This window comes from Perna viridis, chromosome 2, assembly GCF_037379345.1.
Source record: "Perna viridis isolate PV_CMFRI_1.1 ecotype Kerala chromosome 2, ASM3737934v1, whole genome shotgun sequence".
NCBI classification, from domain to species: Eukaryota; Metazoa; Mollusca; class Bivalvia; order Mytilida; family Mytilidae; genus Perna; species Perna viridis.
In genome coordinates this window covers 35,583,536-35,600,273 of record NC_142446.1, presented here as the reverse complement: position 1 = coordinate 35,600,273, position 16,738 = coordinate 35,583,536, and the positions used below count along the sequence as shown (strand labels likewise).

The 16,738-nt window shown below is 31.1% G+C and overlaps 2 protein-coding genes across 7 annotated transcripts; both read right to left on the bottom strand.

Annotated features, from left to right (window-relative positions):
- Positions 1 to 205: 205 nt before the first annotated feature.
- LOC148624826 (uncharacterized) lies at positions 206 to 6,914 on the bottom strand. Of its 4 annotated transcripts, none has more exons than XM_088567754.1 (8): positions 6,479 to 6,908; positions 5,978 to 6,090; positions 2,952 to 3,074; positions 2,546 to 2,649; positions 2,085 to 2,157; positions 1,794 to 1,873; positions 1,114 to 1,167; positions 206 to 677 (listed from the first exon to the last, which is right to left on the bottom strand). In XM_088567754.1, the coding sequence occupies exons 1-8, from the start codon at positions 6,628 to 6,630 to the stop codon at positions 585 to 587; spliced, it is 792 nt and encodes a 263-aa protein (XP_088423880.1). In that variant the 5' UTR covers positions 6,631 to 6,908; the 3' UTR covers positions 206 to 584. The 4 variants fall into 4 exon arrangements, 3 of the variants coding, with proteins under 3 accessions (XP_088423880.1, XP_088423881.1, XP_088423883.1); XM_088567755.1 differs by having other exon boundaries at positions 1,794 to 1,855; positions 6,479 to 6,904; XR_015919785.1 differs by lacking the exon at positions 1,794 to 1,873 and adding an exon at positions 1,545 to 1,728 and having other exon boundaries at positions 568 to 677; positions 6,479 to 6,912.
- Positions 6,915 to 8,170: 1,256 nt separating this feature from the next.
- Positions 8,171 to 15,107, bottom strand: LOC148624825 (uncharacterized). 3 transcript variants are annotated; one of them, XM_088567759.1, is made up of 9 exons: positions 14,760 to 15,105; positions 14,223 to 14,335; positions 13,384 to 13,506; positions 12,452 to 12,555; positions 11,866 to 11,938; positions 11,466 to 11,527; positions 10,904 to 10,957; positions 10,395 to 10,496; positions 8,171 to 9,237 (listed from the first exon to the last, which is right to left on the bottom strand). In XM_088567759.1, exons 1-8 carry the CDS (start codon positions 14,909 to 14,911, stop codon positions 10,404 to 10,406), a joined length of 774 nt encoding a protein of 257 aa, XP_088423885.1. In that variant the 5' UTR covers positions 14,912 to 15,105; the 3' UTR covers positions 8,171 to 9,237; positions 10,395 to 10,403. The 3 variants fall into 3 exon arrangements, with proteins under 3 accessions (XP_088423885.1, XP_088423886.1, XP_088423884.1); XM_088567760.1 differs by lacking the exon at positions 8,171 to 9,237 and having other exon boundaries at positions 10,306 to 10,496; positions 14,744 to 15,107; XM_088567758.1 differs by lacking the exon at positions 8,171 to 9,237 and having other exon boundaries at positions 10,306 to 10,496.
- Between the last annotated feature and the right edge of the window lie 1,631 nt (positions 15,108 to 16,738).

Genomic DNA, 16,738 nt, shown 5'->3' with positions numbered 1-16,738 from the left:
AGTTATATATCTGAGAAATTGCATGGTGCTAAAATGTATCTGATGTGTGATACTATATATAGTATTGCATATTTGGTTTTTACACTTATTTTCGTCATTTTGATATATGTTATAACTGCTTATCTTTTGTGTTCATGTACATATTGCTCGATATTCTTGTATATAGTTACGTATGTCGTAATCTCTTTTAGAGGAAATAAAGACATGAATGAATGAAGTATTTTAAATAATAAAAAGCCTAATAGGCATCTAATAGATTAATGAGATGATGTCGACTATAACTGTTTATATTGTGCCAAGCAGGAAACATAAAATCGGGTGTATGTAATACGTACAGTGTTTCTGAAAATGATGTTAGTTCTATATATCAAATAGATGCAATGCCTTCATACCACAGTCAGTAAAGGATATAATGTGCGCATAAAAGTACTTTTTTACAGTCGAAAGCACAACCAATTAACCGTTGAAAAAATGTAGTTATGGTAACGCTGACAGTTTCCGGTTTTGGTCTTCAAAAGCATTTAGACACAATTATTTACACAATAACAAAATTGATCTCAGGTGTCATTTCACTCTGTAGAAATTTATTGCGCTGTGTATCCTCCATCCATCATCATAACAGACCCAGTGACACTGGCCCCTCCCCACGAACACAAATACACAGCCATCTGCCCGATCTGTAAATCAAAAACATAAATAAGATTTTGTTTTATTTCTACAGCTCCTTCCCTGTTTCTATTCATAGCACAAGCACCAGTCTTCCTTTGCAACACAAAAATGCTGATGTGATATTTCCCTTGCCTCGAGATTTTTTTAGGGATGTGTGGGGTCGTATAATGAATGTTTATTGGTTATGCGTGTTTCTATGTAGCTTTCATCTTGTGCAAAAATAATATCCACTTTATACGTTGTTGCATATGTTAACTATTGCTACGAGATATTGTTTCTAAGATTTTCTTTTTGCTTTGCCATTTATGCTGCTAGACGCTCCAGGCAGGATATCAGACGTATAGACCAAACGCCTCAAATGTTTTTTTTTCATAAGAGGACGATACGTCTATCCAACACCAATAAATCAAATACAAAGTAATTAACTAATTAATAATACCATACCTGTAATGGATCTATCATTTTCCTAGTTGGTTGACACTTTGCAAGGAAGATTTTCTACAAATTTGAAGTAGATGTAAGCAAGCAATATTATATGGTAATGAAAGACACGAATGAGAGTGTAACAGTTACAACATACAATCTCAGAGGAAAAAAAAACAATAACTGACTTCTGGAGGCTCAACAGAGTAAACAAAAAACATAAACTAACGCTTTTAATTAAACCAGAAGTTAAACAAAAGTAAACCAAAAATAGCGAAAACTTTTGATTTTTTAAAAGACGATTACTTAGAATTAAAACAAAACATGTGGGAAACAAAAATGCTTCAGTGAGTCTACATAAGCATACTAAAACTGCATATTAATTTGTACATATGAAAACGTGCATCTTTATCGTGTACTAAGTTACAATCCTATATTGAAAGAATAATTACTTGGCCAGCGAATGCTATATTTCGTTTAGAATAGCTGACCTAACGGTCTAGGGCGGTGGACTTAGTGCTGAGGTGTTGCCATAGATGTCACAGTGGTATGAGCTCGAGTACCGCAGACGAATTTGCTTCGCATATGTGTCATTTCTAACATAGTTAGGAAGTTTCCAAACCCTAATGAAATGGGCTAAACAAAGAAAGAATTAAAGCCCGTGTATTTCAATATCAGAAACTAAAAGTTATTGAACAAACCTTTGATTCTTCTACAGAAATGTTATTGTCCTGAGCATACTTCTCAAACTGTTCAGCATTGACTTTACAAAACAGAACAACTAAGCAATACACTAACAAATATGTAATTGTTTACGTAACAAGAAAAATGTTTTGAAATGGGAAAACGATTTTTTTATTTTATAAAAGTCATACTCAGAATGTTCCTTTTGTTTTTTTTATTTGCTCAAAGATAGTGTAATCAGAATATGACAAACACAAAAACTAGTCATAATAATACAAAGGCATTTGAATATATTTACAGTGACTTACTTGGGGTATCAACCCAGGCAGGACAAATAGCGTTAACTGTAATTCCCTCAGCAGCAACATCTAATGCAGTTCCCTGTGGAATAGAAACGTTATATACAAATGTATTATTGATATCGCTGTAAACTTTAACAGGTTTTATCAGGAATATGTCTACACTGAGGCAAGTTTTAAGTACTTATAGCAATGCAAAAAGAGTCAACAAGTTGTTCAGACATGATATGTGAATACAACTGTAAAAAAAACAAACAATATACAAAAACAAAAAACAAAACAAAACAAAACAAAAAAAAAACAAAAACAACAACAAAAAAAAAAAAAAACAAAAAAAAAAAAAAAAAAAAAAAAAAAAAACGAAAAAGAACTTTTGACAGAATCTTGATGCTTTTAATTAGCCAGCTTAAATTCTCATGAAGTCAAATCAGATCGTGATTAGCAGCTCATCTTATTTGGGTGAACTATACCTTTGTCAGACCAATGAGTCCATGTTTGGTTGCAGCATACACACCCTTTTTAGGTTCACTAACTACACCTTGGACGGAAGATATGTTAATGATACGACCCCATCCTGCAAAGAATAATACAAATATATTTTGCTTTGCAAAAGTTTTAAATCTAAAGATAGTTGATATAACACCCACTATAGGTCAATCTATACAGAATATAGTAGAACATTTAGTAAGTTTGAAAAAAAGAAATAATCGGTGTGCTTATCATCACGGTTTATTTGCGCTTAATTTGTATTCAGTTTCTAATTTTACATTTTAAATGCGTCTAGTTTTACTTGTTTGGTTTTCATATGTAAGGTTAACTAAACAACATAAAAAAATAGATCACTGTTTTCTTCCTGCTTCATTTTAAGTCACTCACTCCTTTCTTTCATTTTAGGCAGAAAATGCCGTATGAGCAGAAATGGTGCCGTTAAATTGACTGCCATCATTTTGTTCCAATGTTCTACTTGGTACTCAGCAATGCTATTTATAATGATGATACCTTGAAAATATATCAAGTAAATACAAAGGCATGTACATGTCCATGGGTAAAAGGAGAACACTAAATGTAATTTGGGTTCTAATATTTTGAAATCATCGTCTTGCTCTGAATGCCAAGTTTTACTGTTAAAAGATGTTCATTGAAATAAAAATACACTGCACACTGATAGATACCACAAACTACAAATATAACTAGTTAATATCGAGTACAAAAAAAATTGTTTGATTAAAATCCAATTTCAATGATTGTTATCAACTCGCCACAAATACAGAGCAATGAAACTAAAATGGAAAAATACAAACAACATATTGTTTCTAGCAACTTTCACGTGTAATAAGTATTGACGTAATACAACTTCACTACGCCATATTTATATGTGCAGTGAAACATATCACACATGTGGTGGTGTACCAATATATCTATACTTAACTCAACATATATCATGATATTTCGAATGAAAACAATCTAAAATCATTTACTACCCTAAAGTTCAGATTTGTTTTAACATCTTAGGAAGACTAGGAAAAAGATGCACCGATCATTTTACAGCATATTCACTTTCAGGCAGATATAATAACCTTTTGTCTAGTTTACAAAAACATTTAGGTGTTCATTACATTAGCGCAAAGCTTTTTTTCACAACGAGTCACCCTTCTGATTTCGGATTCGGCGAAGGAGGTGCCGACTCTTTTTTTCGATAAAATACAGATTATCCAGCATTATATATGACGTTGCCAAATTCCGTCTTTTTAAACCTTTTATATCTGTGCTACTTCACGAAGATAATCGGAAATTTCTACATATTCCATTTTCCAACAATGGGATGTATACTATTAACGTCAGCAATATTCTTCATCATAAAGGGTTAGTGTCCAAAATTCCACCATACTTCAACAATCAATCTGTTTCTATCGTCTTTTACAGCTACACTAAGACAATAAGTGGTAAAAATTTCAACCATAAAAAGCCCTTGCAGAACCTAAATATTGAGGAATACTTATAGTTCCCTCTGATATGTAATTGTGCTTCTTCTCTCTTTTATTACAGTGCTTCTGGTCATGTCATCACTGGTGATTTGAATATCATTGAGAATGAACTCCTACGTAAGGTAGTTTCTCATTGTTCAAAATTCAGAGAACCACAGCGCCTCAATTGGAAACTTAATTTCAAAATCATAATGGATGTTTTTGAAGATCATGCCAGATTATGGATAAAGAAAGAAAAGAACTAAGAACCAGAAATCGAGTCCTTGTCAGATTGAATACGTGCCATCCAATAGTTGGTACGGAATCGTATTGACAATCTCAAGAAATGAGTCAATAAAAGGCCCAAGTCCGTATTTAATGATCGTGAGGCACCTTCCCTCGCTACACGAGAAATTTGTTGTCGTCCCTGCGGATAAAGCTTAAGAAAACATTGTATTTGTTTGTAAAGCCAATTACCTCAATTGCCTTATTAAGGAAATGGGCATTGATAGTAACATCCCAGGTAATGCCACATAAAACGTACTACTTTTGATGAAAGATCAATTCTTAAACAACCATAAGTCCTTCATATCTATTCTCAACATCGAAACAAATATAAGGACTTACCTTACTTGTATTGGATTCCCAAACTTCAAAAATGTCCATACAAAGAAAGGTATATAATAGGATGGACAGCAAGCTAGTTGCAATACCATCTACCCTCGTAGTGACATTTATCATATGTGGATACTTGAAATCTCTAAAAGTTTACTTCAAAACCTAAATCCCACAGTTTTTCGGAAACTAGTTCTTTACAAACTTTTCACTTTCCATCTTACCATTACCACACGATAAATTGAAATCTCGCTTGAAAGGACTTATGCGAAAAGTTGCTGTTTCGAAAAAAAATGTGGTTCTTGGTTACAAATCCACATTCTTTTCTAAAAGATCGCAGAAGAGAAAAGCGTGCTGCACAGAAAAGCAAGTTTGCGATATTCTTGATTTCCTCATCGATAACATATTTGTCATATTTGGAGAAGTTATTTTTTAACAATTAATTAGCATACCAATGGGCACTTACTGTGCTCCTCTCCTGGCCACATTGTTTTTTATATTCATACGAGACTGAATTTCTTCAGAGTTTTACAGCAAACCCGGATAGCGCTCGGTTGTCTTAACGTGGAAATTCCGCAGCAAGAAAATAAGAAATTGACACTTCTCATGACACTTAAACGAAATACGTTAGCGTTGATTTTTATCATGGAAATATACACTCGTCTTCAATGCGTTCCTTTCATTTTTGTTCTATTTTACACTATTCATATAAAAGTTCGAGAAAAAGTTACTTACACAGTTTTCTCTGCTATTCCAATGACTTTTCAAGAAACTTACCTTTAAATATCTCAGATTGTATTATTTAAATCGAAGAATAGCTATTCTAAGATGGGGAAGGCAATATTTTTCTAAAGAATTTACCAAGCTGTCAGTTGCATCTAACAATTTGATAAGCATTAGTTTACATCACGGGTTATGTGTAAAATATTCCCGTCATCCAAAGAGGACTGTTCTATTTGGCGGAATTGGTAGATATTTTAGGTCAGACCCGGTATTTTACTGAAAAGGATATAGCATGATCTGCTAGTTAGGTTAAAATGAATATTCAAGAATGTTTAACCTCCCAGAGTTCGGATAGGAAATGCACATGCCTAAACATATGAAATATCGACACAAACCACGAAAACTCATATTAAAATGTCACTTTAGCAGATAGCAAAAACGTACTATTCTTAATAGCACGAACGTAACATGATAATTCGACGATTGTCGCCTCAAATATAGTACGTTAACACATTTGTTTTAGAACGGAAAATACAACGATAAAATAGTATTTTAATCAAAATTAGCGACTTTTGTTTTTAGAAGTATTTTTTTTTGTACCTGCATTGTTAACAAGAATGTCTACTCCTTTAGGGTACAACCCGTCTACTGCAGCACAGATAGCATCAACTCCAGAGGACAAATCACACTGTACATAGTGAACGACTGAACCACTAAAAATCAAAACTTTGGAAACAATTTATCTAGATTTGTTGAGCATTCGATAAATTTTGCAACCGTTTCACATTACTAAGGTATTTCTTTCATCAAACATTTTTTGTCCTTGTATCAACCAGTATTTTAATGTTTGGAAATGGAGGCTGCGTACACTATTGGCGCAGTATTACATTGATAATACTCTTACCTTTTCCCATTGCATACTAACTTGTTCCGATCGTTAGTTTTTGTTTTCTTTATATTTTCTGTTTATCCACTATATAAGCCGTATGTTACCACTGTAAAACGCGAATGGTGTATTTATATTCAGGTTTACTTCAGTGAATCTAAAAATAACACTCTTACGATTCTTTGGTATCTGTATTTACTTGTTTATCAACTTACCTGGTTTTAGCTTCACTGATTGCTGGCGCAGCATCCTCCTTGCTTCTCGACCCTGTCAGTATTACTTCACATCCATTCTTCAATAATTCCTTAGCTATACCCAGACCAATACCGCTCGTCGAACCCGTTACTAATGCTATCTTTCCTTCCATATTATAACACACTACTGCACATTTATCTTAAGTGTAAATTACGTAAGTCACAAAGATACTTGCATTAAGGTAAAACACATTTTTATACCAAGGTACACTTTATTGGAAAAGTGTTCATGCAGTTTAATACGTATAGTTCCCACATATGACATAAATGAAGGCATTGCCTCCACATACATTTGAAAGCATTAGTCGGCAATGAAATCTTATGGATGACTTTCATGTCGAGTGTTCAAGATGAACAAACAATGGTTGTTCTGCACGGTTTGTAAGTACAATAATCTCCAATATATATATATATATATATATAAATATATATATATCTTCGGGTAGAATTTTACTTTTGTTGCTGATGAGATTTTTTTATTGGTTAAAAAATTAAATTGTCAAATAAAATGTTATAATTGGAGAATTATTAAATTGGTTGCAAACTTTATGAATCAAGCAAGTATTCACAAATACTTCAGCATGAGTGAACCATACACAACAAATTGATAAAAAAATCGCTTTAGGGAAAATATATTTTGTCCAAATTAACGAGTATGTAAGGAATGCCTTACTAGTAATAGATTACTTACTTTGGAAAGTCTATTTAAAAAAAAAAGACAAGTAGTTTTGATAAGAAACTATTTTTTTTTATAATAAATGATTTTCGTTAAGCCGATTGCATCCGAAAACCAAAGCTTTGAATGTTGTCCAGTGCCTACTATTTAAGGCAAGAAAACTCGATCAAACTGCAAACATGTTTACAGTTGAAAAAATAAAGGAAACAAAACTAAACACGTAAAAAAATGAAATTCACTTAAATAGTAAGGGTGTAATAAACGATTACAGAAATTGAATGTAACTTTCTTCAAAGAACATATTTGTTAAAGTAAATGTTTATTTATATGTCGCATTTTACAGGCCCATTTTGGATCAAGTTTAAAATATACTTGTGGTTCTCCAATTTATCTTTTCCAACGTTCCGCTTGTTAGTTTAAACCCAATTTTAGACCTCAAGATGTTTTTATCAAAGTATGACTTGATCTTTTATTGAACTTAAAAGATGACCTTTTATCAGTAATATGTACCTTTTCATTTTAATCTTATTGCAAGATATCCGATTTGATAATTTCAACATATGAGTTATCAAGTGTTTTAGTAAGAGAGTCTGAAGTACATTATTAGTTTTAACTTTCCGGTAAAATTAAAATATCGATAAAAGAATATGAATGAAAGAGTAACCTAGGTAGCTAAATAACATTTGAAAAGTAAAACAAATCAATAATAATTTTTCAACAGCATATATCAGGAATAATAAACAAAGGAACAAAGATTCGAACGGAAGTCCTAGGAATACTTTCCACGAAAGAGGTGCAGCAAGTCTCATAATATTTCAAGAGATAAAATAGACCTAAAGACAACTCCTAAAGCCGTATGCATTGTATATTGCATATTCTAGCATCTTACTCTAATAAACATTTCATGTCTAAGTATGAAATAAATAATTAAGAAAAAATGAAGAATATTGGGTTTCAAGATAATTATAATACATATACACTTTAACACTTTTAATCGTTCAAGGGACAATTATGTTATTTATTTTCTTTTATTCATGTTTACATAATCTGTCAACAAGGTATAGAACCTCGCGAAAAAAAGCACCCGTTACATTAAAGTTATTGATTTTTGCTCACAATCTGACAATTTTCAAAGAACTACTTTGATATAAAGAACTACTGCTAGAACAAGTTGTAGTAGTATTTTGACACTCAATGCATTCTGTATCCATATGACATATGTTTAAACCAAATAACTCCTTCATTTTATAACGCTTCTTGATCCAATTTTTTTCTTTATTTTTCAAGTTTAAATTATAATAGATAAAATATGATTTGACGCCAAGCTTCGAACCATGTGTTGAATGTACGCAGTCAATGGACTCAAACAGTTTCTTCATAGTATAAATTGTCTTTTTTTCAATGAAAGACACTCTGTTCTTTTGAAACCAATGTTAATTGTTTTAATGGAGTCGATTTTAAAATACAGCAACATATAAATATAGTTCCCCCATTTAAAAGTATCAATAATAACCGATAATTTCATCATTGTATCAACCAATTATTTCCATGTATACAAAAAGATAAGGTATAAATACTTAAATTATAGATATGTTTTAGTCTAAAAAGGTTAAAGAGACACATACACTGGTTAAAATATATCAAACAGTCTAATTCACTTTACAAAACAAAACCACAATATTTAGTGGATAAACTATAAACGGAAGAGACGTTTTAACACTAAGAACCATTCCATATAAAATTTGTGGTACATGGTATTAATATGCTATCAGCGTTTGCCTAGTGTATCTATATCTTTTCAGATACTTGTTTTGATATTGGTACTTTTCCTTTGTATATATTTTTACTTAGAATACACTTTGAGTAGGAAAAAAAGTCATGTCAGATCAATACTTTGTGAATATTCCTTGAAGTATATTTTTGTTGAAGAGGGGACGCATTTGATAAACATATATCACTAGTTGTGGATGTTTACTTTGTTTGACTTGTTATTTTAATTGCTCATCTTCAGATTAAGTTCTCTCTCTGTCCTTTGGGATATTTTCTAAAAAGAATACATATGAGGACAAGTGCACAAATGGAGACAAAATTCATAGATATTCATATAAGAAAAACTACATGTTACATGGGTTATTAAAGTTCAACTTGTAGTATATCTGATCAATGTTTCTATTTAGTTCAGCAAATTAAATCACAATTTGAAATCAAAGAAAATTTTTGAATAACTTAAAACAACTTCAATTTTCACGCGTGTTTTCTAAAAGATAATAGTAAGGAACAGACGTTCATAGATAGAAAAAAAGCACTTCTCAACCAGTACACTAGGTCCATGATCTCAGGCTTTGTAGGGGTTCAGTTTCATATTTATTTTTTCATTCGGTTTCTCTACGTTGTTTTTTTCCTCCTCCATTTATGTCCCGTAGTTAACGTCACTTTATTTTCTAATGTCTGATTTTGCTTCACCCATAGTTGTCAAATTTTTCATTGCTATAGATTTTGTGCTATACAAACATGAAGTAGGTTTTACAAAACTGCTGCTGAGTAAATATTTGTAATCGGATAATTTCGTTAGTGAAGCTTTTTACAACATCCATGGAATAAACAACTATATAGGTACATCAGGTTCGATGTTAGCGGCAAACTCTTACAAAATGTCTGACTTTGTTGCATGTTTTTCGTTTTTATTTTAATGAAAGACTCGATAATCAATTTTCAAAAAAATAAAAGATTAATTGAATACCTTCAATGATTTGTTGTCCATTTGCTCGGAACACTCGGACTTTTCGTACTTCCGGTACGTCTTGTTCGGTTTTTGTTTCGAATCATTTTGAAACGGTACCATAAAACACAAATAGTTTCACGAGAACCTACCGTTTTATAGTCAGAACCCTTATAAATGTGTATATATACGTTTTTTTTTTACTTTTTTATCTTTGATAAATATGTTAGAAATATTAAATTTATTTCCAATGCGTAAGGATTTTGAATTGGTAAAATAGCAAAGCCCAAATATTAAAAAAAAAAAATTGTGAATAAAATAAGAATGTGAAAACAATAAAAAGTCAAAAACATTTAGCAGTAGTTTTTTTTCCCACATGTCATAAAAGGTAAGAAATGTTGAACGTTTAATAAATGTTTTGTAATTTCATTACATATCAATTTATTGTCTTATACAGCTATAATTTAGTGATATAATTTTACTCCAAATAGTTATTGTGCCGTGTATCCTCCATCCATCATCATCACAGACCCTGTCACACTGGCCCCTCCCCAAGAACACAGATACACAACCATCTGTCCAAGCTGTAATATAATAATAAAACGGGTTCTTATTTATTGTGGAGCACTAAGTATCGTTTTGCGTTTCTTATCACTTTTTTCACATGGTAAAAATAAATATTTTTACCTTTGCGTCAAGTTTTGCATAGATTTTGTATTTTTTAATAACATTTGTTATCTATATTTCTGTGTAGCTCTTTTGTGAAAAATTCTGATATTTCATTTTGTTTATGTTATCATTGCATTTACCAATCAAGTGACTAGCGCTATGAAATAATTTTCTCCAATTTTCTCTTCGTTTTGGTGTTGTTGTTTCATCTTGTAAATAAAGTAAACATTTAAAGCGTTTTGAGATGGAGAGATACGTCTATCTTTAATCTACTAAAAATACATCAAGAAATCAAACACAAAATAGTGTAATATACTCATACCTGTAACGGATCTATCATTTTCCTAGTTGGTTGAGACTTTGCAAGGAAGATTTTCTAAAAGTTTGAAGTAAACAACAGATAAAAAAACAACAATATGTTTGTTATCTAGTGATAAAAAAAACAAGACAAAATACAAAATTATCTCATAATCATTATAAAAATTAAAAATAAAAAAAACCCCAAAAAATCTGATAACAATTAAAACAATACTTATAGTTAAAAAAACAATAGATTAACAGCAAAATTAAACAAAACGAAGATTATAGAAAGGAAAAAAAAACAAAAAGAAACTAATTTTAAATTTTATTGAATCTTTCGTAACTTTGGGTTTTGACGATCGAGCCGATAGTAACTCAACATGTATGTATGTGTTGGAATGTGAAAAAATACATAAATATATATGCATCTAAAATCTTAATCCACAATAATCAAATCATTGCAGCTTGCATTCATGATGGAATATCAGAATATTAGATAATAACTGATTTAATATGTATAAATAAATCGTTGAAGTACAAAGAAAGAGAGGATTCGTGTGAAATAAAAATTATTTTTAACAAACCTTTGTTTCTTCTACTGAAATGTTATTTTCCATTGCATACTTCTCAAACTGTCCACGAACGACTTGAAAGAAATGATAAATAGATAAACAAATAAGTATATGAAATAATATTTAATGTAATAATTAAAATCTGTTTCTATAATGTATCATTTATGATAATTTGGTTCTTTTCCTTACCAATATATCGAGAATATGTATGAATATATCAAAGAGACAAAACCCCACCGGGATGAAACTGTCAGCCCAAGGCCATCCAGTGGTAATCAATGAATGACGATACCATTTTCGGTTGGTTGTTTTAATTTGCACAACTAAGATGGTGAAAGCCGAATGTGACAGAGATAATAAAAAATAAGCTATAATTCTGTACTGGCATTTAAAACACAACCAAGTAACTTACGTGGCGTATCAACCCAGGCAGGGCAAATAGCATTAACTGTAATACCCTCTGCAGCAACATCTAGTGCAGTTCCCTGTGTAATACATTTGAACACGTTATATTTTACTGATATCCTTCTAAATTTTAGAAGGTTTTCACTATGACTAGGAATTGTCGTTTACCGTGAAAAAATATTAAAGACCACAATACAGAAACAAGTCAACCAGTCATTCAAACAAATAGTGGAGGCATAAAACATTTCTTCCAAGACTTGCGCATAAAACTGCCTCAAAGCTTATCAGATGTTTAGAAAGTTTTCAAAAGAATCTAAATTTTTCATCAAGTAAAACTGGGGTTTATAAGATTCTACCTTTTAATGTTCAAATAAATTGGATACGGGCTGACTTGAAAGCATCGTCTTGTATCGTTATATGGTAATTATTTTTAGTCTTTGATTAATAATATGAACAAAACAATTCCTCTGTGTTTTATCGAATTTGCCAATTTGACTTGTTTATAGCTTCCCAAAGAGATAATTTTCAGATATTCAGTACGATTTTACTTAGACGTCCATCTTAGAAATGTTTATCTTTACTCTTAAAAATACCTTTGTCAGACCGATGAGTCCATGTTTGGTTGCAGCATATACACCCTTACCAGGAGCGCTAATTACACCTTGGACGGAAGATATGTTAATGATACGACCCCACTCTGTAAAGAAAAAATAAATATTCTGCGCTGCAAACGTTTTAAATCCATAGATAATGGATAAAACATTCTCATCAATCGAAACAGGATATGGTAGAAAGTTTAATATTCTGATATGAAAAAATGGATACAGTCAGTCCTAAGAAGTAGTAGCAATAAAGATGGTACATACAAAGTAGAAATACCTGGACAGAAATACGTAAGAAATACCAGATAGACATATATGGTACTCAAATCGCACAGCAAAAATAAACTATAAAAACACTTAGAAAGTAAAAAAAAACCGAACAGTATATACATCATGAAAAACTGAAGTGAACATAGGTACTCCGGAAAGATAAACAGTCCCAGTATCTTACAAGACACTACATAATAGTGTTACATTTTAGAAATAAGTAACAACCTTTGTCAATGAAATCAACATACCAGTAGGCATAACAAAAAATCCCGATTTAGATTTTATGTACATGTATTTATTATTTTCGTGTGTTAGGAAGTCATGTATAGATTTTAATTTCTGTGGGTTTATTTTTTTGTTTAATTTGTTGAAATGCACGCGGAAGAACATTTTGGTTCAAAAGTTTTTTTTTAGTTTGAGCACTTTACGTAGACAGATTAAATAGGATTTCGATCTTTAAAATTTGTTGATTGTATTGATGCTGTTGAAACTCGTATACAACATGTTCACATGTACAATATAAACATTTTATTGGTATTTTTAATAAATGCCACTGTAAACTTTACAATAATTCGTGAAAGAATCAACCTATGTAAACACAAAATTTCCACGTGTTGCGCTTACATAGTACGTAACACTGTTTTATTTCTTACTTCTTTCTTTCATTTTCGGAAGAAAATGTCGTATAAGTAGAAATGGTGCCGTCAAATTGACTGCCATCATTTTGTTCCAGTGTTCTTCTTGGTACTCAGCTATACTATTCACTATGTTTATACCTTAAACAGAAACCAAAGGAACTTTATATTTTACTCTCATCTTACTTTTAGGGTTTGTGTATAGAGTAGATTTGCCGTAAAGTGTAAGTAAAGGAACGCCGAAACAGTCAACAAGTTCATCAAATAAATTGTGGATGTAGGCCTAGAAATATGCATTACTAAAACAAGAAAACTAAATTTAAGTGTAGTTGCAATGTTTCAAATTCATCGTTCTTTCAAACAATGAATTCTTAGTCGTAATAAAGGTGTTCATTGAAACATAATACCGTGTGGTGGGTTATTCTTACGGGTGTAATTATTTTCCATTTTGAGGCAAAAATGTAAACGAGAAATTTTGGCGTTTGTAATTGTGGCAGATGTTAATTGTTGCACAGATTACGAAGCCCGAAGTAAAAATTTGCGGAATTTATTTTGTTTTTTGTAGACTGCTAAAACACGCCAAAATATTATGACCCTGCAAAAATCAATCGTTATACGATAAGCACGTATGCAAACGACGTAGTACAAAACAAAACCCCCCAAAAAAACTAACTAAAATAACTTATAAAATTCGCCACGAACCACGAAACTGCGACTTCAGCAGATATCATTTTGAAAACGTATCATTTCTAATCACGAACCTCTAGTGATTGTTAAATGCTAATTTTGCAATACATACAAGTATACTGATAAAATATCATTTCAACACAGTATAATCTTTCTGCTATTTTAATTACCTGCATTGTTAACAAGAATGTCTACTCCTTTAGGATATAACTCGTCTACAGCAGCACATATAGTATCAACTCCAGAAGACAAATCACACTGTACATAGTGGACAACCGAACCACTTTACAATAAAAATATACAAAAAAGGATCTAGACTTTTAAGCATTGGATTGGATTATTCTTACTCTACACGATTAATTCTTTTAATGGAAGTCTTATCCTTTCTTTTTTTAACAAGTTCTCTAAAGTTTAGGAACTGAGTACGTTTACGTTATTGATACAATATTCCATTGACGATACTTTTAGATATTCAAGGTTTCTTGCTGTATGTTTTCTAAGTGCCACATTATCTATCCAATTGTATCGATGTTATCATTCAACAATTTGAAAGAACATAAGTTTGTCTTTATTTCTATCTATATTTATCTACCTATAAACTCTAACGTACAGTCGATGTATTCATATTCAGGTAGTTACTTCGGTTAATCTAATAATAACACGCGTACCTTACTCGAGTATGTGTATTTACCTGTTTATCCACTTACCTGTCTTTAGCCTTGTTGATTGCTGGTGCAGCATCCTCCTTGCTTCTAGATCCTGTTAAGATTACTTCATAACCTTCCTTGAGCAACTCCTTAGCTATACCCAGACCAATACCGCTCGTCGAACCTGTTATTAATGCTATCTTTCCTGACATATTTAAACAAAGGTAAATTTTAAATTATATTCATGGGAACGATTCTTACATTTATCTCGAGAGATAAAGGCTGAATTATACATACATATATCCCATATATTGGCCCCTGTTATAAAGTAAACAGAAACACAATAGGAACTCCGAGTAGTTCTTACTCCCCTTCTATTCTGAGCAAATAATATTGTATCTTAAACTACAGCTTAAGGAGGTACGTGTATAATTGATAAAAAAATATACACAGGAACGCTTATCAACAAACTGAACGTAGATGGGTTCTTTGAACACTTTTTCTGATGTAAAGATACAATTCAATTGAAAAACACCCTTGCAATTTTGTAATGATAAAACAAACAAAATATGTATTTTACAGTTAAAACAGATTACATACCTAAAGTAATTACAATTCGAGAAAATATAGTTATAGTGCTATTTGTCAGTAACCTCCATTATGAATAATATGATCGTATATTACGAAAAAGAAAGCGAATGACAATGGTTTTTTTTATTGAGTTGTGTAATAAAATGTTGTAATAGGAGAATGCTTTATGGATTGCATACTTTGAGGATCAAGATATACATTACCAAATACTTCAGTATTAGTTACAAATACACAGCTTGGCATTGTCATCAAATTTGCAATGATAATAAAATAAATAAATAAATTTTAAATGATAATAGTAACAAAAAACATACATAAATAAAACATATAAAAAGAATGTGTTTCTATTAACGAATATGCTGAGAATGATGCCATATCTGATCCCCATGTCTTTGAAACAGATTGTTAACTGTGGTAAATCTTATAAGTCTTATTTCTTTCTTAAAAGACACAAACATTGAAAAAGAATCAATGTTCATAATAAATCATTTTGTTGAGCTAATTTCACACGAAAATCGATAGCTCTGAATAATGTTGAATCACCTGATGGTTATTATGTATGTTTAGCAGTCTGTAAAGATAGACTTTTTCGGTTTAAGTTCAATATACTTTTGGTCATGGTAAATTGCCGAATTGCATCAAAGCAAATTATTTGTTGAAGGTGTTCCACATTTTGGAGTTTGTTATAACACGAGCGCGTGACTTGTATATTTTTCAACATTTATACCCGGTTTAAAAAGGAAGCTATACAAAAACACACAGGGATCGATTATATTTTTAAAACAAATCTTATCAAAACATATTGAAATAGAATTGTCTGTAACATAGATATTTTGGAATGGGCAGAAGTACTTTTCGTATTTTCCAAAAGTATATGTAATCGAATGGAACTGATCAACTACATGACTTCTGCGTCCATAAGAAAATAGTAATCAAAATTCAAGAAAAAAAATTGGTATCTTCATCGATTGCAATGAAAAATACAATCTTGCAGCCTATTTAGGGTAGATCATACCTGTTGAGGATTTAAGCGAAAATGAGAATGCGTACGTTTCAACTTTTATTTTCATCAATCAAATCAGTTTGGATCACACGTAGTACGATATTACGAAAAAAGAATACGATAGTACGATTCTGTGAGATGAATAAATGGTTACATAAATAAGTCTAAAATAGTACGTATATAAATTAAACAAACTTTCTTCAATAATGAATTGATTTACAGCCACTGACAACATATATATATAAATTATCCGATTAAGAGAATATAAAAAAATATTACCTAAATTAGTACATTTTCATAAGATAAAAACAATATAAGCAATATCTTTGAACCACCAGATTATAATAATACCTAATACTACAAATTGTACTAGTTTTTTCTCAAAGCTAATATATATATATATATATATATTTAAAATCAACAAAAGTCAATGAACATGATTTCG